Source organism: Anguilla anguilla, chromosome 17, assembly GCF_013347855.1.
Source record: "Anguilla anguilla isolate fAngAng1 chromosome 17, fAngAng1.pri, whole genome shotgun sequence".
Classification (NCBI taxonomy): Eukaryota; Metazoa; Chordata; class Actinopteri; order Anguilliformes; family Anguillidae; genus Anguilla; species Anguilla anguilla.
This window is the reverse complement of record NC_049217.1, coordinates 31,123,029-31,148,286: the sequence shown is the minus strand read 5'-3', so window position 1 is coordinate 31,148,286 and position 25,258 is coordinate 31,123,029. Positions and strand designations below refer to the sequence as shown.

The following is a 25,258-nucleotide window of genomic DNA, read 5'->3' as shown; positions in this document are numbered from 1 at the left end:
CTCCATCCTATCTGCAGAGTTGTGCCCATTTATGTTGGAAAACTTGCACTGACCACCAATCAGCTTCGACTCACCTACTCCACAGAGACATAATAAGTGACCAAGCAAACTATTATACAAAAATATAAAGAAATCAGAATTAAACTAGTAATTTCCTGCTTTTTATTATTATTATTATTATTATTATTATTATTATTATTGTTGTTGTTGTTTTGTTGTTGTTTTATTATTATTATTATTATTGTTGTTGTTGTTGTTATTGTTTTGTTTTATTATTATTATTATTATTATTATTATTATTATTATTATTATTATTATTATTATTATTTTGCACATTGGGGCTGTTTTACACCCTTACTGTGGCAGGTATAGGGCATGCGGCAAGTTTGTCTGCTAATGCAAGAAAATACACCTTCAGTAATACTAACTCTGACACAGCTTGTGCAACAATATTATTTATCTGTATTACCAAATTATTGCTTAAAATATATCTTTAATCTTATTTGCTTGGAAATATATTCGGTGGTGAATTAAGCCCGAGACCAGTGCACTCAAGGAAAGAAGGTACCCCATAAAAAAATTATGTCTATAGCAGTTAAGTTCTTGTTTCTGATAGATCTGTGTTCCCTTGCATCATTGCATTGCATATCCAAAAGCAATCCGAAACTGGCAATGAATAACTCCATCAATAGATCGGACGCCCTAAAAGTTTAGCATTTAATCACCAAGAATCTGGCTCTCTTTAGGACCCAGTCTGCTGCTGTCTTTGCCTCAGCATCAGTACTTTCATGCAAAGCCAAATAAAAGTGATTCTGTATTGTAAAGTTGCAAATAGAGGATTGGGATCTGGATAGACACACCACCACCAAGCCATACTGAGGTAAGTGAAACAAACCACTGCAATTATAAACACAGGCTTGGTCAGGCTAATATTCCAGAAAAAAATGTGAATGCTCAATAATTGTTAATACTTGGAGTTTGGGGGCTTTTGGTTATACAATCAACCCAAATCGCTCCAGACACCAATATCCACAGTTCTATGAGGACAGAATTTGGCAGGACTGTGTAGTTCGTTTTGTTGGTTTGTGCCTATTTACCAACCTGCAGAATTACTGATGTGAACTGTACATGTAAACACTGCTAGCTGATTGTTATTTCAGTCTTACCCAGTTTGACGCTATTTAGCATAACAGCATGTGTGTATATATTGTCTGTTAAGCATAAGCTGGCAAAGAATAGCTCTTGCAGTGCAGCGAAAGAGTTTTCTTGAGGTTGGCAAGGGTTGGGGTCAATAGCAATGAAATTCAACAGCAATAACAATTGTATTACTTATCTATAATACTATTAAACTCATCTCTTTAAGCTAGTATATAACATAATGTGTGTGTCTGCATTTGTGAGCAGGACAACACGTGGGAAAATTACCCAGCAGGGGTGCCGCATTTCAGAAAAACATTTTTTTCAGAGAAGCACTGTGTGAATGCAAATGGGGAGAGAGGGAAAGTTTGGGTGAGTTTAGGCGTGCAGGATCGGGGGGGGGGGGGGGGGGGGGGGGGGTGGTTTGGAACGCTCTGCTGGAGCTCCATAAATCAGGTCCACGGGCCCAATAACAGCTGACAGTGTGGCCGGTTGTATTCACCCTGGCTGCACCTCAAGCTCTCACACACACACACACACACATAAACACACACAGTGCTGTCTGGGCAAAGCCTCGCTCTGCACAAAAATGCAACGTTAAAGAAACGGCAACAGAAACACTGTTTTGTGCCCATGCACGGGTGTCTGGCACTAATTTATTTATTTACAAGTGCATAAATAAAACTGTTGCACTGGTTTTTAGAGCTGAACCCCAAACCTTGGTAATGGAGTGGAGCCACGGCTCTCAAATGTTCTGAATTCCAGGATCTGTCTACCTGTGGCATTCAGATCTAAGGGGTATATTCAAAGCCACAGATACCTAATTATCTTTGCAATTACCTGTAAGTCCTTAATTTATTGTGCTGATGTCAAAATTGTATATCTTTCAATGTTTGGGTAAACATATTGTGAACATTCATTATGTTAAGTATAATTATATTACTTTTGAAGCATTACAATGTTGCTATACACTACTTTGAAGAACTTAATTTCTTAAATCTTCTACATTTGTTTTATTCTGTTTTAAGGTATGACCCACATATGAATGAGTACATATTGCAATCATGTTATATAGATTTGTTAAGTTTAAAGCTGAACATAGAATGAATTCTAAATTTACCAATACATCTTGTGGTGTAACTGCACTATTTATTAAATAAACTTTAATGCTTAAAATAAACCCATGTCTAATGTCTACTGTATTTGTATATGAACAGTAACTGTTTATGTCAAATGTCTGGAAACTTGTATTTAATCCCAAATGTGTACAAATCAAGATATTGTAATTGTATATCAGTATTACGTACGTTAGTATAAACATTTCTCTTATACTTATAAATGAAAAAAATGGCATTGTTTTAAAAGAGAGGCTTTAGTTGTCTGGGCAGTCGGTTATTCGATGCATCATTTCAATGTGGTTTGTGATTTCTTAATTGTATCTTCTTTGGTACCAGAGGTAAAAAAAAGTGGTCATTTGAGAGGGTCCAAATTTGGTTGTGCAATATCATTGTATCTTTCTTGAACTATCCAACTTGCAATAGAATGGTTCGTTTAGCCAATGGTTAGCATCTTGGCCAAAATGCATTTCATAAAGCGTGCATTTATACCAAAACAAAGACATTGATGATTCTCCAGCCTGAAGGGTAGTGCAAACAGTGATGATGATGATGGTGAAAGCATCGTCCTGCCACGTTTCTCCTCCCTGTAGCTGTCGGGACCGTGTAGGCATCAGAGAGGATCATGGGAGGGGCTGCGGCGGACCCGGGGGCGAGCGGGGTGACGGCGCCGGACGGCGGGTGGGGCTGGGCGGTGCTTTTCGGCTGCTTCCTCATCACGGGCTTCTCCTACGCCTTCCCCAAAGCGGTCAGCGTCTTCTTCAAGGAGCTGATCCGGGAGTTCGGCGTGGGGTACAGCGACACGGCCTGGATCTCCTCCATCCTGCTGGCCATGCTCTACGGGACAGGTCCGGAGCGCCCTCCTGAAAGAGCAGCATCACAAAACCACAAAGCCCAGAGTCTCTGCACAGGCAGTGCAGTAATGAGCGTATTTATTTTAATTCCCCATTACCCCCCCCCCAACCCCGTGCTGTCTGTCTGTCTGTCTGTCTGTCTGTCTGGTGGCAGGATATATCCAAACGTTACGCACAGATTTACGTGAAACTTTGTGGAAAGCTTGGTCATTAGGAAAGGACGAACTGTTTTAACTTTTCACACCAATTGGCCAAAGCATATGGATTCTGAGCGGATTCATTTAACTCCACAGAACTTTGTGGAAAGCTTGATCAGGTGGCTTGAAAGAAATGAAGAACGTTTAGACCGATTGCCTAAAAGGGGGTGTGGCAGTGGGATTAGTTTTTGGTGAAAAAACCCCCATGTGGAACTGGCATATCTTTTTCTGAAATATTCCGCTGCGTAGTGTTGGCGGAAGTGTTGTGTGCGTGCGCGCGTGTGTGTGCGTGTGTGTGTGTGTGCTGCCCTCCAAACCCTTAACCCTCTCCGCAGGCCCTCTCTGCAGCGTGCTGGTGAACCGTTTTGGCTGCCGGCCGGTGATGCTGGTGGGCGGGCTCTTCGCCTCCCTGGGCATGATCCTGGCCTCATTCTCCACCAGCATCCTCCACATCTACCTGTGTACTGGAGTCATAACAGGTTACACAAACACACATGTACAGACGCGCACACGTACAAGCACAAACACACAGATGCACACATGCACAGACACACGCATGAACGCACACATGCACACACGCACACACACACACATGCGCACACAGACATGCGCGGCTAATGTTAAAAAAGAGAAAATACAGCAAAAATTCTACATATGGGATTGTTGCAATGAAATGGATACAGATTGAGTTATATTGAATAAATACGATGAAATAAATGCAATGAAAACAATCAGATTTGGATTTTTAATGGTGAAAATAGGTATATCGAGAAAATCTGAAATATACAAAATATAGTATTATGTATTTTGCCATTTTCCATGAAAACACATTATTGATCATAAAATTGTTAAAACACATTATAATTAATTTATTTCATCATAGCTGTATTATAAACATGATTTCCTATAAATTTGTACCAAAAAAGGCATTTTGAATTGTTACATGAAAACACATTTTTGATCATAAAATTGTTAAAATATATTATAATTCATTTATTTCACCACAGCTGTATTATAAACATGATTTCCTATCCATCCCTATATAAAAAATGGCATTTTAAAATTATTGCCACTTCTGACCGTTTTTGGACATAAGACTATAGTCTTATGTATTTTGCCATTTTCCATGAAAACGCATTTTTGATCATAAAATTGTTTAAACACGTTATAATTCATTTATTTCACCACAGCTGTATTATAAACATGATTTCCTATCCATCCGTATATAAAAAATGGCATTTTAAAATTATTGCCACTTCTGACCCCTTTTGGACATAAGACTATAGTCTTATGTATTTTGCCATTTTCCATCAAAACGCATTTTTGATCATAAAATTGTTTAAACACATTATAATTCATTTATTTCACCACAGCTGTATTATAAACATGATTTCCTATCCATCCGTGTATAAAAAATGGCATTTTAAAATTATTGCCACTTCTGACCCCTTTTGGACATAAGACTATAGTCTTATGTATTTTGCCATTTTCCATGAAAACGCATTTTTGATCATAAAATTGTTTAAACACATTATAATTCATTTATTTCACCACAGCTGTATTATAAACATGACTTCCTATCCATCCGTATATAAAAAATGGTATTTTAAAATTATTGCCACTTCTGACCCCTTTTGGACATACGACTATAGTCTTATGTATTTTGCCATTTTCCATGAAAACGCATTTTTGATCATAAAATTGTTTAAACACGTTATAATTCATTTATTTCACCACAGCTGTATTATAAACAAGATTTCCTATCCATCCCTATATAAAAAATGGCATTTTAAAATTATTGCCACTTCTGACCCCTTTTGGACATAAGACTATAGTCTTATGTATTTTGCCATTTTCCATGAAAACACATTTTTGATCATAAAATTGTTAAAATATATTATAATTCATTTATTTCACCACAGCTGTATTATAACCAAGATTTCCTATCCATCCCTATATAAAAAATGGCATTTTAAAATTATTGCCACTTCTGACCCCTTTTGGACATAAGACTATAGTCTTATGTATTTTGCCATTTTCCATGAAAACGCATTTTTGATCATAAAATTGTTTAAACACGTTATAATTCATTTATTTCACCACAGCTGTATTATAAACATGATTTCCTATCCATCCGTATATAAAAAATGGCATTTTAAAATTATTGCCACTTCTGACCCCTTTTGGACATAAGACTATAGTCTTATGTATTTTGCCATTTTCCATGAAAACACATTTTTGATCATAAAATTGTTTAAACACGTTATAATTCATTTATTTCACCACAGCTGTATTATAAACATGATTTCCTATCCATCCCTATATAAAAAATGGCATTTTAAAATTATTGCCACTTCTGACCCCTTTTGGACATAAGACTATAGTCTTATGTATTTTGCCATTTTCCATGAAAACACATTTTTGATCATAAAATTGTTAAAATATATTATAATTCATTTATTTCACCACAGCTGTATTATAAACATGATTTCCTATCCATCCGTATATAAAAAATGGCATTTTAAAATTATTGCCACTTCTGACCCCTTTTGGACATAAGACTATAGTCTTATGTATTTTGCCATTTTCCAGAAAAACACATTTTTGATCATAAAATTGTTAAAATATATTATAATTCATTTATTTCACCACAGCTGTATTATAAACAAGATTTCCTATCCATCCGTATATAAAAAATGGCATTTTAAAATTATTGCCACTTCTGACCCCTTTTGGACATAAGACTATAGTCTTATGTATTTTTCCATTTTCCATGAAAACGCATTTTTGATCATAAAATTGTTTAAACACGTTATAATTCATTTATTTCACCACAGCTGTATTATAAACATGATTTCCTATCCATCCGTATATAAAAAATGGCATTTTAAAATTATTGACACTTCTGACCCCTTTTGGACATAAGACTATAGTCTTATGTATTTTGCCATTTTCCATCAAAACGCATTTTTGATCATAAAATAGTTTAAACACATTATAATTCATTTATTTCACCACAGCTGTATTATAAACATGATTTCCTATCCATCCGTGTATAAAAAATGGCATTTTAAAATTATTGCCACTTCTGACCCCTTTTGGACATAAGACTATAGTCTTGTGTATTTTGCCATTTTCCATGAAAACACATTTTTGATCATAAAATTGTTAAAATATAATTCATTTATTTCACCAAAGCTGTATTATAAACATGATTTCCTATCCATCCGTGTATAAAAAATGGCATTTTAAAATGATTGCCACTTCTGACCGTTTTTGGACATAAGACTATAGTCTTATGTATTTTGCCATTTTCCATGAAAACACATTTTTGATCATAAAATTGTTAAAATATATTATAATTCATTTATTTCACCACAGCTGTATTATAAACAAGATTTCCTATCCATCCCTATATAAAAAATGGCATTTTAAAATTATTGCCACTTCTGACCCCTTTTGGACATAAGACTATAGTCTTATGTATTTTTCCATTTTCCATGAAAACGCATTTTTGATCATAAAATTGTTTAAACACGTTATAATTCATTTATTTCACAACAGCTGTATTATAAACATGATTTCCTATCCATCCGTATATAAAAAATGGCATTTTAAAATTATTGCCACTTCTGACCCCTTTTGGACATAAGACTATAGTCTTATGTATTTTGCCATTTTCCATGAAAACGCATTTTTGATCATAAAATTGTTTAAACACGTTATAATTCATTTATTTCACCACAGCTGTATTATAAACATGACTTCCTATCCATCCGTATATAAAAAATGGTATTTTAAAATTATTGCCACTTCTGACCCCTTTTGGACATAAGACTATAGTCTTATGTATTTTGCCATTTTCCATGAAAACGCATTTTTGATCATAAAATTGTTTAAACACGTTATAATTCATTTATTTCACCACAGCTGTATTATAAACAAGATTTCCTATCCATCCCTATATAAAAAATGGCATTTTAAAATTATTGCCACTTCTGACCCCTTTTGGACATAAGACTATAGTCTTATGTATTTTGCCATTTTCCATCAAAACGCATTTTTGATCATAAAATAGTTTAAACACATTATAATTCATTTATTTCACCACAGCTGTATTATAAACATGATTTCCTATCCATCCGTGTATAAAAAATGGCATTTTAAAATTATTGCCACTTCTGACCCCTTTTGGACATAAGACTATAGTCTTGTGTATTTTGCCATTTTCCATGAAAACACATTTTTGATCATAAAATTGTTAAAATATAATTCATTTATTTCACCAAAGCTGTATTATAAACATGATTTCCTATCCATCCGTGTATAAAAAATGGCATTTTAAAATGATTGCCACTTCTGACCGTTTTTGGACATAAGACTATAGTCTTATGTATTTTGCCATTTTCCATGAAAACGCATTTTTGATCATAAAATTGTTTAAACACGTTATAATTCATTTATTTCACCACAGCTGTATTATAAACATGACTTCCTATCCATCCGTATATAAAAAATGGTATTTTAAAATTATTGCCACTTCTGACCCCTTTTGGACATAAGACTATAGTCTTATGTATTTTGCCATTTTCCATGAAAACGCATTTTTGATCATAAAATTGTTTAAACACGTTATAATTCATTTATTTCACCACAGCTGTATTATAAACAAGATTTCCTATCCATCCCTATATAAAAAATGGCATTTTAAAATTATTGCCACTTCTGACCCCTTTTGGACATAAGACTATAGTCTTATGTATTTTGCCATTTTCCATCAAAACGCATTTTTGATCATAAAATAGTTTAAACACATTATAATTCATTTATTTCACCACAGCTGTATTATAAACATGATTTCCTATCCATCCGTGTATAAAAAATGGCATTTTAAAATTATTGCCACTTCTGACCCCTTTTGGACATAAGACTATAGTCTTGTGTATTTTGCCATTTTCCATGAAAACACATTTTTGATCATAAAATTGTTAAAATATAATTCATTTATTTCACCAAAGCTGTATTATAAACATGATTTCCTATCCATCCGTGTATAAAAAATGGCATTTTAAAATGATTGCCACTTCTGACCGTTTTTGGACATAAGACTATAGTCTTATGTATTTTGCCATTTTCCATGAAAACGCATTTTTGATCATAAAATTGTTAAAATATATTATAATTCATTTAGTTCACCACAGCTGTATTATAAACATGATTTCCTATCCATCCGTATATAAAAAATGGTATGTTAAAATTATTGCCACTTCTGACCCCTTTTGGACATAAGACTATAGTCTTGTGTATTTTGCCATTTTCCATGAAAACACATTTTTGATCATAAAATTGTTAAAATATAATTCATTTATTTCACCAAAGCTGTATTATAAACATGATTTCCTATCCATCCATGTATAAAAAATGGCATTTTAAAATGATTGCCACTTCTGACCGTTTTTGGACATAAGACTATAGTCTTATGTATTTTGCCATTTTCCATGAAAACACATTTTTGATCATAAAATTGTTAAAATATATTATAATTCATTTATTTCACCACAGCTGTATTATAAACAAGATTTCCTATCCATCCCTATATACAAAATGGCATTTTAAAATTATTGCCACTTCTGACCCCTTTTGGACATAAGACTATAGTCTTATGTATTTTTCCATTTTCCATGAAAACGCATTTTTGATCATAAAATTGTTTAAACACGTTATAATTCATTTATTTCACCACAGCTGTATTATAAACATGATTTCCTATCCATCCGTATATAAAAAATGGCATTTTAAAATTATTGCCACTTCTGACCCCTTTTGGACATAAGACTATAGTCTTATGTATTTTGCCATTTTCCATGAAAACACATTTTTGATCATAAAATTGTTAAAATATATTATAATTCATTTATTTCACCACAGCTGTATTATAAACAAGATTTCCTATCCATCCCTATATACAAAATGGCATTTTAAAATTATTGCCACTTCTGACCCCTTTTGGACATAAGACTATAGTCTTATGTATTTTTCCATTTTCCATGAAAACGCATTTTTGATCATAAAATTGTTTAAACACGTTATAATTCATTTATTTCACCACAGCTGTATTATAAACATGACTTCCTATCCATCCGTATATAAAAAATGGTATTTTAAAATTATTGCCACTTCTGACCCCTTTTGGACATAAGACTATAGTCTTATGTATTTTGCCATTTTCCATGAAAACGCATTTTTGATCATAAAATTGTTTAAACACGTTATAATTCATTTATTTCACCACAGCTGTATTATAAACAAGATTTCCTATCCATCCCTATATAAAAAATGGCATTTTAAAATTATTGCCACTTCTGACCCCTTTTGGACATAAGACTATAGTCTTGTGTATTTTGCCATTTTCCATGAAAACACATTTTTGATCATAAAATTGTTAAAATATAATTCATTTATTTCACCAAAGCTGTATTATAAACATGATTTCCTATCCATCCATGTATAAAAAATGGCATTTTAAAATGATTGCCACTTCTGACCGTTTTTGGACATAAGACTATAGTCTTATGTATTTTGCCATTTTCCATGAAAACACATTTTTGATCATAAAATTGTTAAAATATATTATAATTCATTTATTTCACCACAGCTGTATTATAAACATGATTTCCTATCCATCCGTATATAAAAAATGGCATTTTAAAATTATTGCCACTTCTGACCCCTTTTGGACATAAGACTATAGTCTTATGTATTTTGCCATTTTCCATGAAAACACATTTTTGATCATAAAATTGTTAAAATATATTATAATTCATTTATTTCACCACAGCTGTATTATAAACAAGATTTCCTATCCATCCCTATATACAAAATGGCATTTTAAAATTATTGCCACTTCTGACCCCTTTTGGACATAAGACTATAGTCTTATGTATTTTTCCATTTTCCATGAAAACGCATTTTTGATCATAAAATTGTTTAAACACGTTATAATTCATTTATTTCACCACAGCTGTATTATAAACATGATTTCCTATCCATCCGTATATAAAAAATGGCATTTTAAAATTATTGCCACTTCTGACCCCTTTTGGACATAAGACTATAGTCTTATGTATTTTGCCATTTTCCATGAAAACACATTTTTGATCATAAAATTGTTTAAACACGTTATAATTCATTTATTTCACCACAGCTGTATTATAAACATGATTTCCTATCCATCCCTATATAAAAAATGGCATTTTAAAATTATTGCCACTTCTGACCCCTTTTGGACATAAGACTATAGTCTTATGTATTTTGCCATTTTCCATGAAAACACATTTTTGATCATAAAATTGTTAAAATATATTATAATTCATTTATTTCACCACAGCTGTATTATAAACATGATTTCCTATCCATCCGTATATAAAAAATGGCATTTTAAAATTATTGCCACTTCTGACCCCTTTTGGACATAAGACTATAGTCTTATGTATTTTGCCATTTTCCAGAAAAACACATTTTTGATCATAAAATTGTTAAAATATATTATAATTCATTTATTTCACCACAGCTGTATTATAAACAAGATTTCCTATCCATCCGTATATAAAAAATGGCATTTTAAAATTATTGCCACTTCTGACCCCTTTTGGACATAAGACTATAGTCTTATGTATTTTTCCATTTTCCATGAAAACGCATTTTTGATCATAAAATTGTTTAAACACGTTATAATTCATTTATTTCACCACAGCTGTATTATAAACATGATTTCCTATCCATCCGTATATAAAAAATGGCATTTTAAAATTATTGACACTTCTGACCCCTTTTGGACATAAGACTATAGTCTTATGTATTTTGCCATTTTCCATCAAAACGCATTTTTGATCATAAAATAGTTTAAACACATTATAATTCATTTATTTCACCACAGCTGTATTATAAACATGATTTCCTATCCATCCGTGTATAAAAAATGGCATTTTAAAATTATTGCCACTTCTGACCCCTTTTGGACATAAGACTATAGTCTTGTGTATTTTGCCATTTTCCATGAAAACACATTTTTGATCATAAAATTGTTAAAATATAATTCATTTATTTCACCAAAGCTGTATTATAAACATGATTTCCTATCCATCCATGTATAAAAAATGGCATTTTAAAATGATTGCCACTTCTGACCGTTTTTGGACATAAGACTATAGTCTTATGTATTTTGCCATTTTCCATGAAAACACATTTTTGATCATAAAATTGTTAAAATATATTATAATTCATTTATTTCACCACAGCTGTATTATAAACAAGATTTCCTATCCATCCCTATATAAAAAATGGCATTTTAAAATTATTGCCACTTCTGACCCCTTTTGGACATAAGACTATAGTCTTATGTATTTTTCCATTTTCCATGAAAACGCATTTTTGATCATAAAATTGTTTAAACACGTTATAATTCATTTATTTCACAACAGCTGTATTATAAACATGATTTCCTATCCATCCGTATATAAAAAATGGCATTTTAAAATTATTGCCACTTCTGACCCCTTTTGGACATAAGACTATAGTCTTATGTATTTTGCCATTTTCCATGAAAACGCATTTTTGATCATAAAATTGTTTAAACACGTTATAATTCATTTATTTCACCACAGCTGTATTATAAACATGACTTCCTATCCATCCGTATATAAAAAATGGTATTTTAAAATTATTGCCACTTCTGACCCCTTTTGGACATAAGACTATAGTCTTATGTATTTTGCCATTTTCCATGAAAACGCATTTTTGATCATAAAATTGTTTAAACACGTTATAATTCATTTATTTCACCACAGCTGTATTATAAACAAGATTTCCTATCCATCCCTATATAAAAAATGGCATTTTAAAATTATTGCCACTTCTGACCCCTTTTGGACATAAGACTATAGTCTTATGTATTTTGCCATTTTCCATCAAAACGCATTTTTGATCATAAAATAGTTTAAACACATTATAATTCATTTATTTCACCACAGCTGTATTATAAACATGATTTCCTATCCATCCGTGTATAAAAAATGGCATTTTAAAATTATTGCCACTTCTGACCCCTTTTGGACATAAGACTATAGTCTTGTGTATTTTGCCATTTTCCATGAAAACACATTTTTGATCATAAAATTGTTAAAATATAATTCATTTATTTCACCAAAGCTGTATTATAAACATGATTTCCTATCCATCCGTGTATAAAAAATGGCATTTTAAAATGATTGCCACTTCTGACCGTTTTTGGACATAAGACTATAGTCTTATGTATTTTGCCATTTTCCATGAAAACGCATTTTTGATCATAAAATTGTTTAAACACGTTATAATTCATTTATTTCACCACAGCTGTATTATAAACATGACTTCCTATCCATCCGTATATAAAAAATGGTATTTTAAAATTATTGCCACTTCTGACCCCTTTTGGACATAAGACTATAGTCTTGTGTATTTTGCCATTTTCCATGAAAACACATTTTTGATCATAAAATTGTTAAAATATAATTCATTTATTTCACCAAAGCTGTATTATAAACATGATTTCCTATCCATCCATGTATAAAAAATGGCATTTTAAAATGATTGCCACTTCTGACCGTTTTTGGACATAAGACTATAGTCTTATGTATTTTGCCATTTTCCATGAAAACACATTTTTGATCATAAAATTGTTAAAATATATTATAATTCATTTATTTCACCACAGCTGTATTATAAACAAGATTTCCTATCCATCCCTATATACAAAATGGCATTTTAAAATTATTGCCACTTCTGACCCCTTTTGGACATAAGACTATAGTCTTATGTATTTTTCCATTTTCCATGAAAACGCATTTTTGATCATAAAATTGTTTAAACACGTTATAATTCATTTATTTCACCACAGCTGTATTATAAACATGATTTCCTATCCATCCGTATATAAAAAATGGCATTTTAAAATTATTGCCACTTCTGACCCCTTTTGGACATAAGACTATAGTCTTATGTATTTTGCCATTTTCCATGAAAACACATTTTTGATCATAAAATTGTTAAAATATATTATAATTCATTTATTTCACCACAGCTGTATTATAAACAAGATTTCCTATCCATCCCTATATACAAAATGGCATTTTAAAATTATTGCCACTTCTGACCCCTTTTGGACATAAGACTATAGTCTTATGTATTTTTCCATTTTCCATGAAAACGCATTTTTGATCATAAAATTGTTTAAACACGTTATAATTCATTTATTTCACCACAGCTGTATTATAAACATGACTTCCTATCCATCCGTATATAAAAAATGGTATTTTAAAATTATTGCCACTTCTGACCCCTTTTGGACATAAGACTATAGTCTTATGTATTTTGCCATTTTCCATGAAAACGCATTTTTGATCATAAAATTGTTTAAACACGTTATAATTCATTTATTTCACCACAGCTGTATTATAAACAAGATTTCCTATCCATCCCTATATAAAAAATGGCATTTTAAAATTATTGCCACTTCTGACCCCTTTTGGACATAAGACTATAGTCTTGTGTATTTTGCCATTTTCCATGAAAACACATTTTTGATCATAAAATTGTTAAAATATAATTCATTTATTTCACCAAAGCTGTATTATAAACATGATTTCCTATCCATCCATGTATAAAAAATGGCATTTTAAAATGATTGCCACTTCTGACCGTTTTTGGACATAAGACTATAGTCTTATGTATTTTGCCATTTTCCATGAAAACACATTTTTGATCATAAAATTGTTAAAATATATTATAATTCATTTATTTCACCACAGCTGTATTATAAACATGATTTCCTATCCATCCGTATATAAAAAATGGCATTTTAAAATTATTGCCACTTCTGACCCCTTTTGGACATAAGACTATAGTCTTATGTATTTTGCCATTTTCCATGAAAACACATTTTTGATCATAAAATTGTTAAAATATATTATAATTCATTTATTTCACCACAGCTGTATTATAAACAAGATTTCCTATCCATCCCTATATACAAAATGGCATTTTAAAATTATTGCCACTTCTGACCCCTTTTGGACATAAGACTATAGTCTTATGTATTTTTCCATTTTCCATGAAAACGCATTTTTGATCATAAAATTGTTTAAACACGTTATAATTCATTTATTTCACAACAGCTGTATTATAAACATGATTTCCTATCCATCCGTATATAAAAAATGGCATTTTAAAATTATTGCCACTTCTCACCCCTTTTGGACATAAGACTATAGTCTTATGTATTTTGCCATTTTCCATGAAAACGCATTTTTGATCATAAAATTGTTTAAACACGTTATAATTCATTTATTTCACCACAGCTGTATTATAAACATGATTTCCTATCCATCCGTGTATAAAAAATGGCATTTTAAAATTATTGCCACTTCTCACCCCTTTTGGACATAAGACTATAGTCTTATGTATTTTGCCATTTTCCATCAAAACGCATTTTTGATCATAAAATAGTTTAAACACATTATAATTCATTTATTTCACCACAGCTGTATTATAAACATGATTTCCTATCCATCCGTGTATAAAAAATGGCATTTTAAAATTATTGCCACTTCTGACCCCTTTTGGACATAAGACTATAGTCTTGTGTATTTTGCCATTTTCCATGAAAACACATTTTTGATCATAAAATTGTTAAAATATAATTCATTTATTTCACCAAAGCTGTATTATAAACATGATTTCCTATCCATCCGTGTATAAAAAATGGCATTTTAAAATGATTGCCACTTCTGACCGTTTTTGGACATAAGACTATAGTCTTATGTATTTTGCCATTTTCCATGAAAACGCATTTTTGATCATAAAATTGTTAAAATATATTATAATTCATTTAGTTCACCACAGCTGTATTATAAACATGATTTCCTATCCATCCGTATATAAAAAATGGTATGTTAAAATTATTGCCACTTCTGACCCCTTTTGGACATAAGACTATAGTCTTGTGTATTTTGCCATTTTCCATGAAAACACATTTTTGATCATAAAATTGTTAAAATATAATTCATTTATTTCACCAAAGCTGTATTATAAACATGATTTCCTATCCATCCATGTATAAAAAATGGCATTTTAAAATGATTGCCACTTCTGACCGTTTTTGGACATAAGACTATAGTCTTATGTATTTTGCCATTTTCCATGAAAACACATTTTTGATCATAAAATTGTTAAAATATATTATAATTCATTTATTTCACCACAGCTGTATTATAAACAAGATTTCCTATCCATCCCTATATACAAAATGGCATTTTAAAATTATTGCCACTTCTGACCCCTTTTGGACATAAGACTATAGTCTTATGTATTTTTCCATTTTCCATGAAAACGCATTTTTGATCATAAAATTGTTTAAACACGTTATAATTCATTTATTTCACCACAGCTGTATTATAAACATGACTTCCTATCCATCCGTATATAAAAAATGGCATTTTAAAATTATTGCCACTTCTGACCCCTTTTGGACATAAGACTATAGTCTTATGTATTTTGCCATTTTCCATGAAAACACATTTTTGATCATAAAATTGTTAAAATATATTATAATTCATTTATTTCACCACAGCTGTATTATAAACAAGATTTCCTATCCATCCCTATATACAAAATGGCATTTTAAAATTATTGCCACTTCTGACCCCTTTTGGACATAAGACTATAGTCTTATGTATTTTTCCATTTTCCATGAAAACGCATTTTTGATCATAAAATTGTTTAAACACGTTATAATTCATTTATTTCACCACAGCTGTATTATAAACATGACTTCCTATCCATCCGTATATAAAAAATGGTATTTTAAAATTATTGCCACTTCTGACCCCTTTTGGACATAAGACTATAGTCTTATGTATTTTGCCATTTTCCATGAAAACGCATTTTTGATCATAAAATTGTTTAAACACGTTATAATTCATTTATTTCACCACAGCTGTATTATAAACAAGATTTCCTATCCATCCCTATATAAAAATGGCATTTTAAAATTATTGCCACTTCTGACCCCTTTTGGACATAAGACTATAGTCTTGTGTATTTTGCCATTTTCCATGAAAACACATTTTTGATCATAAAATTGTTAAAATATAATTCATTTATTTCACCAAAGCTGTATTATAAACATGATTTCCTATCCATCCATGTATAAAAAATGGCATTTTAAAATGATTGCCACTTCTGACCGTTTTTGGACATAAGACTATAGTCTTATGTATTTTGCCATTTTCCATGAAAACACATTTTTGATCATAAAATTGTTAAAATATATTATAATTCATTTATTTCACCACAGCTGTATTATAAACATGATTTCCTATCCATCCGTATATAAAAAATGGCATTTTAAAATTATTGCCACTTCTGACCCCTTTTGGACATAAGACTATAGTCTTATGTATTTTGCCATTTTCCATGAAAACACATTTTTGATCATAAAATTGTTAAAATATATTATAATTCATTTATTTCACCACAGCTGTATTATAAACAAGATTTCCTATCCATCCCTATATACAAAATGGCATTTTAAAATTATTGCCACTTCTGACCCCTTTTGGACATAAGACTATAGTCTTATGTATTTTTCCATTTTCCATGAAAACGCATTTTTGATCATAAAATTGTTTAAACACGTTATAATTCATTTATTTCACAACAGCTGTATTATAAACATGATTTCCTATCCATCCGTATATAAAAAATGGCATTTTAAAATTATTGCCACTTCTCACCCCTTTTGGACATAAGACTATAGTCTTATGTATTTTGCCATTTTCCATGAAAACGCATTTTTGATCATAAAATTGTTTAAACACGTTATAATTCATTTATTTCACCACAGCTGTATTATAAACATGACTTCCTATCCATCCGTATATAAAAAATGGTATTTTAAAATTATTGCCACTTCTGACCCCTTTTGGACATAAGACTATAGTCTTATGTATTTTGCCATTTTCCATGAAAACGCATTTTTGATCATAAAATTGTTAAAATATATTATAATTCATTTAGTTCACCACAGCTGTATTATAAACATGATTTCCTATCCATCCGTATATAAAAAATGGTATGTTAAAATTATTGCCACTTCTGACCCCTTTTGGACATAAGACTATAGTCTTGTGTATTTTGCCATTTTCCATGAAAACACATTTTTGATCATAAAATTGTTAAAATATAATTCATTTATTTCACCAAAGCTGTATTATAAACATGATTTCCTATCCATCCATGTATAAAAAATGGCATTTTAAAATGATTGCCACTTCTGACCGTTTTTGGACATAAGACTATAGTCTTATGTATTTTGCCATTTTCCATGAAAACACATTTTTGATCATAAAATTGTTAAAATATATTATAATTCATTTATTTCACCACAGCTGTATTATAAACAAGATTTCCTATCCATCCCTATATACAAAATGGCATTTTAAAATTATTGCCACTTCTGACCCCTTTTGGACATAAGACTATAGTCTTATGTATTTTTCCATTTTCCATGAAAACGCATTTTTGATCATAAAATTGTTTAAACACGTTATAATTCATTTATTTCACCACAGCTGTATTATAAACATGACTTCCTATCCATCCGTATATAAAAAATGGCATTTTAAAATTATTGCCACTTCTGACCCCTTTTGGACATAAGACTATAGTCTTATGTATTTTGCCATTTTCCATGAAAACACATTTTTGATCATAAAATTGTTAAAATATATTATAATTCATTTATTTCACCACAGCTGTATTATAAACAAGATTTCCTATCCATCCCTATATACAAAATGGCATTTTAAAATTATTGCCACTTCTGACCCCTTTTGGACATAAGACTATAGTCTTATGTATTTTTCCATTTTCCATGAAAACGCATTTTTGATCATAAAATTGTTTAAACACGTAATAATTCATTTATTTCACCACAGCTGTATTATAAACATGACTTCCTATCCATCCGTATATAAAAAATGGCATTTTAAAATTATTGCCACTTCTGACCCCTTTTGGACATAAGACTATAGTCTTATGTATTTTGCCATTTTCCATGAAAACACATTTTTGATCATAAAATTGTTAAAATATATTATAATTCATTTATTTCACCACAGCTGTATTATAAACAAGATTTCCTATCCATCCCTATATACAAAATGGCATTTTAAAATTATTGCCACTTCTGACCCCTTTTGGACATAAGACTATAGTCTTATGTATTTTTCCATTTTCCATGAAAACGCATTTTTGATCATAAAATTGTTTAAACACGTTATAATTCATTTATTTCACCACAGCTGTATTATAAACATGACTTCCTATCCATCCGTATATAAAAAATGGTATTTTAAAATTATTGCCACTTCTGACCCCTTTTGGACATAAGACTATAGTCTTATGTATTTTGCCATTTTCCATGAAAACGCATTTTTGATCATAAAATTGTTTAAACACGTTATAATTCATTTATTTCACCACAGCTGTATTATAAACAAGATTTCCTATCCATCCCTATATAAAAAATGGCATTTTAAAATTATTGCCACTTCTGACCCCTTTTGGACATAAGACTATAGTCTTGTGTATTTTGCCATTTTCCATGAAAACACATTTTTGATCATAAAATTGTTAAAATATAATTCATTTATTTCACCAAAGCTGTATTATAAACATGATTTCCTATCCATCCATGTATAAAAAATGGCATTTTAAAATGATTGCCACTTCTGACCGTTTTTGGACATAAGACTATAGTCTTATGTATTTTGCCATTTTCCATGAAAACACATTTTTGATCATAAAATTGTTAAAATATATTATAATTCATTTATTTCACCACAGCTGTATTATAAACATGATTTCCTATCCATCCGTATATAAAAAATGGCATTTTAAAATTATTGCCACTTCTGACCCCTTTTGGACATAAGACTATAGTCTTATGTATTTTTCCATTTTCCATGAAAACACATTTTTGATCATAAAATTGTTAAAATATATTATAATTCATTTATTTCACCACAGCTGTATTATAAACAAGATTTCCTATCCATCCCTATATACAAAATGGCATTTTAAAATTATTGCCACTTCTGACCCCTTTTGGACATAAGACTATAGTCTTATGTATTTTTCCATTTTCCATGAAAACGCATTTTTGATCATAAAATTGTTTAAACACGTTATAATTCATTTATTTCACAACAGCTGTATTATAAACATGATTTCCTATCCATCCGTATATAAAAAATGGCATTTTAAAATTATTGCCACTTCTCACCCCTTTTGGACATAAGACTATAGTCTTATGTATTTTGCCATTTTCCATGAAAACGCATTTTTGATCATAAAATTGTTTAAACACGTTATAATTCATTTATTTCACCACAGCTGTATTATAAACATGACTTCCTATCCATCCGTATATAAAAAATGGTATTTTAAAATTATTGCCACTTCTGACCCCTTTTGGACATAAGACTATATAGTCTTATGTATTTTGCCATTTTCCATGAAAACACATTTTTGATCATAAAATTGTTAAAATATATTATAATTCATTTATTTCACCACAGCTGTATTATAAACATGATTTCCTATGATTCCGTATATAAAAAATGGCATTTTAAAATTATTGCCACTTCTGACCCCTTTTGGACATATAACTATAGTCTTATGTATTTTGCCATTTTCCATGAAAACGCATTTTTGATCATAAAATTGTTTAAACACGTTATAATTCATTTATTTCACCACAGCTGTATTATAAACAAGATTTCCTATCCATCCCTATATAAAAAATGGCATTTTAAAATTATTGCCACTTCTGACCCCTTTTGGACATAAGACTATAGTCTTATGTATTTTGCCATTTTCCATGAAAACACATTTTTGATCATAAAATTGTTAAAATATATTATAATTCATTTATTTCACCACAGCTGTATTATAAACAAGATTTCCTATCCATCCCTATATAAAAAATGGCATTTTAAAATTATTGCCACTTCTGACCCCTTTTGGACATAAGACTATAGTCTTATGTATTTTGCCATTTTCCATGAAAACGCATTTTTGATCATAAAATTGTTTAAACACGTTATAATTCATTTATTTCACCACAGCTGTATTATAATCAAGATTTCCTATCCATCCGTATATAAAAAATGGCATTTTAAAATTATTGCCACTTCTGACCCCTTTTGGACATAAGACTATAGTCTTATGTATTTTGCCATTTTCCATGAAAACACATTTTTGATCATAAAATTGTTTAAACACGTTATAATTCATTTATTTCACCACAGCTGTATTATAAACATGATTTCCTATCCATCCGTATATAAAAAATGGCATTTTAAAATTATTGCCACTTCTGACCCCTTTTGGACATAAGACTATAGTCTTATGTCTTTTGCCATTTTCCATGAAAACGCATTTTTGATCATAAAATTGTTAAAATATATTATAATTCATTTACTTCACCACAGCTGTATTATAAACATGATTTCCTATCCATCCGTATATAAAAAATGGCATTTTAAAATTATTGTCACTTCTGACCCCTTTTGGACATAAGACTATAGTCTTATGTATTTTGCCATTTTCCATGAAAACGCATTTTTGATCATAAAATTGTTTAAACACGTTATAATTCATTTATTTCACCACAGCTGTATTATAAACATGATTTCCTATCCATCCGTATATAAAAAATGGCATTTTAAAATTATTGCCACTTCTGACCCCTTTTGGACATAAGACTATAGTTTTATGTATTTTGCCATTTTCCATGATAACACATTTTTGATCATAAAATTGTTAAAATATATTATAATTCATTTATTTCACCACAGCTGTATTATAAACATGATTTCCTATCCATCCGTATATAAAAAATGGCATTTTAAAATTATTGCCACTTCTGACCCCTTTTGGACATAAGACTATAGTCTTATGTATTTTGCCATTTTCCATGAAATCGCATTTTTGATCATAAAATTGTTTAAACACGTTATAATTCATTTATTTCACCACAGCTGTATTATAAACATGATTTTCTATCCATCCGTATATAAAAAATGGCATTTTAAAATTATTGCCACTTCTCACCCCTTTTGGACATAAGACTATAGTCTTATGTATTTTGCCATTTTCCATGAAAACACATTTTTGATCATAAAATTGTTTAAACACGTTATAATTCATTTATTTCACCTCAGCTGTATTATAAACATGATTTCCTATCCATCCGTATATAAAAAATGGCATTTTAAAATTATTGCCACTTCTGACCCCTTTTGGACATAAGACTATAGTCTTATGTATTTTGCCATTTTCCATGAAAACACATTTTTGATCATAAAATTGTTAAAATATATTATAATTCATTTACTTCACCACAGCTGTATTATAAACATGATTTCCTATCCATCCGTATATAAAAAATGGCATTTTAAAATTATTGCCACTTCTGACCCCTTTTGGACATAAGACTATAGTCTTATGTATTTTGCCATTTTCCATGAAAACGCACTTTTGATCATAAAATTGTTTAAACACGTTATAATTCATTTATTTCACCACAGCTGTATTATAAACAAGATTTCCTATCCATCCCTATATAAAAAATGGCATTTTAAAATTATTGCCACTTCTGACCGTTTTTGGACATAAGACTATAGTCTTATGTATTTTTCCATTTTCCATGAAAACACATTTTTGATAATAAAATTATTAAAATATATTATAATTCATTTATTTCACCACAGCTGTATTATAAACAAGATTTCCTATCCATCCGTATATAAAAAATGGCATTTTAAAATTATTGCCACTTCTGACCCCTTTTGGACATAAGACTATAGTCTTATGTATTTTGCCATTTTCCATGGAAACATATTATTGACCATGAAATTGTGGATACACATCATAATCCATTTATTTAATCACAGCTGCATTATAAACATAATTTCCTATCCATCTGCACCAAAAAAACACATTTAGAATTTTTACATGAACAGTTTATTGATCATAAAATTGTTTAAACACGTTACAATTCATTTATTTCACCACAGCTGTATTATAAACATCATTTCTTTTTCATCTGTACCAAAAAAAGGCATTTTGAATTTTTACATGAAAACAGCTTATTGACCATAAAATTAAAACATATCATAATTCATTTGTTTCACCACAGTTCTATTATAAACATTATTTCCTATCAATCCATAAAAAATGACATTTTAAAATTATTGCCACTTCTGACCCTTTTTGGACATAAGACTGTAGTCTTATGTATTCTGCCATTTTCTACGAAAATACATTATTACTCATAAATATCTTCAAAGTCAGTTTAATTCATTTATTTGACCACAGCTATAAAACAGCTATAAATAAAAAGATTTTCTATCCAAAAATCTATTTCACCTGAAAATCTGAAAAAATCAAAAACGACTATAATCTTATACCTAAAAACTGATAAAATGCATCATGGAATTCGATTCAGAATTAGATACAATGAGAAATATGAAGGAATAAATTGAACACACATTTTTCATGAATATAAAAACTGGGTATTTTACCAAAAAATCAGAATACAAATGACTACAATCATGTCTGAAAATAGCAGAAAATGCATAGGTTTCAAATATGTGTCTATACCTTTGAACTCGATTCAGAATGAGATACAATTAGGAATTATGAAGGAATATATTGAATACAGTCAGTTTCAAAACAATACAAAAATTCTTCATGTGTTTTTACTTTGGACAGGATTGAGATTTAGGCACCTTTCAGAAATATGAAGAAACACTGAATACAGACCGTTACAGGATAAGATGCAGTCATCGCTCCCATCAGTAGGAGCACATGCTTGGCCGTGAGGAACTGCTGATTATTAAAACCACCACTTACTAAGGACAGGACAGTTTGGCACAGCGACTTGGTGTCGAGCGTACCTCGGGGGGGGGGTGGGGGTGTCAGAGTGACCCGTTGTGTTCCCGTTCCAGGTCTGGGTCTGGCCCTGAACTTCCAGCCCTCCCTGATCATGCTGAACCGGTACTTCAGCGCGCGGCGCCCCCTGGCGAACGGGCTGGCGGCTGCGGGCAGCCCGGTGCTGCTGTGCTGCCTGTCCCCGCTCGGCCAGGCCCTGCAGCAGCACTACGGCTGGCGGGGGGGCTTCCTCATCCTGGGGGGGCTGCTGCTCAACTGCTGCGTGTGCGGGGCGCTGATGCGGCCGCTGGAGCCCCCGCGCGGGAGGGTCGCCGCGGCGACGGCGGGGCGGAAGGGGCGCGGGGCCAAGCTGCTGGACCTGAGCGTGCTGCGGGACCCGGGGTTCCTGGTGTACACGCTGGGCGTGACCGTCATGGTGCTGGGGCTCTTCGTGCCGCCCGTGTTCGTGGTGAGCTACGCCAAGGCGCTGGGCTACGGCGACACGCCCTCCGCCCTGCTGCTCTCCATCCTGGGCCTGGTGGACATCTTCGCCCGGCCCACCTGCGGCATGGTGGCGGGCCTGCGCTGGGCGCGGCCGCGCTGCGTCTACCTCCTGGGCTTCGCCGTGGCCTTCAACGGCGCCACGGACCTGCTGGGCTCGCTGTGCCGGGACTACGCCACGCTGGTGGTGTTCTGCGTCTTCTTCGGCGTGTCCTACGGCATGGTGGGCGCGCTGCAGTTCGAGGTGCTGATGGCGCTCGTCGGCACCGACAAGTTCTCCAGCGCCATCGGCCTGGTGCTGCTCGCCGAGGCCATCGCCGTGCTGGTGGGCCCCCCCTCCGCAGGTACGCCCCCCCCCCCCCGCCCCGCAGGTACGGCCCTAAACCCACCCCCCCCTCCCTGCTCTCAGCCAACACCTGAAACAGGGTGCAGAGACACTGAGAAGAATTCAGGCACCGGTGACAAAATGGCGGTGAGGCAGGTGGGTAAACTAATGGATGGGCTTTCTTCAGGTTCGGCCCAAACGCTTCCACTCCACAGATCGCCCGAGTCCTGTTTTACCAGCCCGGTGACCACCAGGCAGGTCCTCCCACGCTGTTCAGAGCTCACACTGTACTATCAATGAAGTGCCATCTTCACCAAGTGCACACTTAGAGCAGAACCTTCAACAGCAGCCGTGAAGCATCACAAGCAAACAAAGACAGAAATAAAACCTGTATGAATCATTGCAGAGTCCATCAAAGTGCCCGATGCCTGTGGTTTCTCCCGCAGGGCTGCTGCTGGACAGCAGGGGGAGCTACATGTACGTGTTCCTGCTGGCCGGGGGCGAGGTGGTGCTGTCCGCCCTGCTGTTGGTCGCGGGCAACTTCCTGTTCCTCAGGAAGCGGCCGCGGGAGCTGTCCGCCGTCGCCGGGGAAACGGAGCCACTGACGGAGCGAGGGAAGGAGGAGGCGCGCAGGGAACGCCTCCTGTGGGAGGCGCGGCCAATCAGCATCCACGTGGACCGGGCGGAGGTGGAGCGCTTCCTGCGGGAGGACTGGTGGAGGAGCGGAGACAGCAGCTCAGAGACCTGCCTGTGAGGGGGGGGGGGGGGGGGGGGGGAGAACACCGCTTTAAAGGAGAGGGGGGGGAGGAGGAATGGGAGAAGAATGGCCCTTTACGGGGTGGGGGGGGGGGAGGTGGAGGAGGGGGAGCGGGAGAATGTCCCTTTAAGGGGTGGGGGGAGGAGACAGCACAGTTCTGACAGAGAGGAACCCGGGCGTTCAGTATCATTACAGGGCCCATTAGAGCACAAACACATCATGGACCCACTTCTACAGAAAACACAGCAAACTTCACACGGTCTGCATAACTGTGCCTCCACCCCAGCTCCACCCTACCTGCCTTTCTAAGCACAGGGTGGAGCACAGGGTGGAGCCGG

The 25,258-nt window shown here is 33.0% G+C and overlaps 1 protein-coding gene across 1 annotated transcript; it reads left to right on the top strand.

The window, feature by feature from the left end:
* Window positions 1-314: 314 nt before the first annotated feature.
* On the top strand, window positions 315-24,917 carry LOC118216230 (monocarboxylate transporter 4-like). The gene is made up of 5 exons (XM_035397304.1): window positions 315-880; window positions 2,846-3,100; window positions 3,639-3,782; window positions 23,415-24,182; window positions 24,610-24,917. The coding sequence occupies exons 2-5, from the start codon at window positions 2,878-2,880 to the stop codon at window positions 24,915-24,917; spliced, it is 1,443 nt and encodes a 480-aa protein (XP_035253195.1). The 5' UTR covers window positions 315-880; window positions 2,846-2,877.
* The last annotated feature ends 341 nt before the right edge of the window (window positions 24,918-25,258 follow it).

Coding starts and splice junctions, on each gene's coding strand:
- LOC118216230 (XM_035397304.1), top strand. CDS start 2,878: ATGGGAGGGGCTGCGGCGGACCCGGGGGCGAGCGGGGTGACGGCGCCG. Junction 3,101..3,638: donor GGCCATGCTCTACGGGACAG/GTCCGGAGCGCC, acceptor CCCTCTCCGCAG/GCCCTCTCTGCAGCGTGCTG. Junction 24,183..24,609: donor GGTGGGCCCCCCCTCCGCAG/GTACGCCCCCCC, acceptor TTTCTCCCGCAG/GGCTGCTGCTGGACAGCAGG.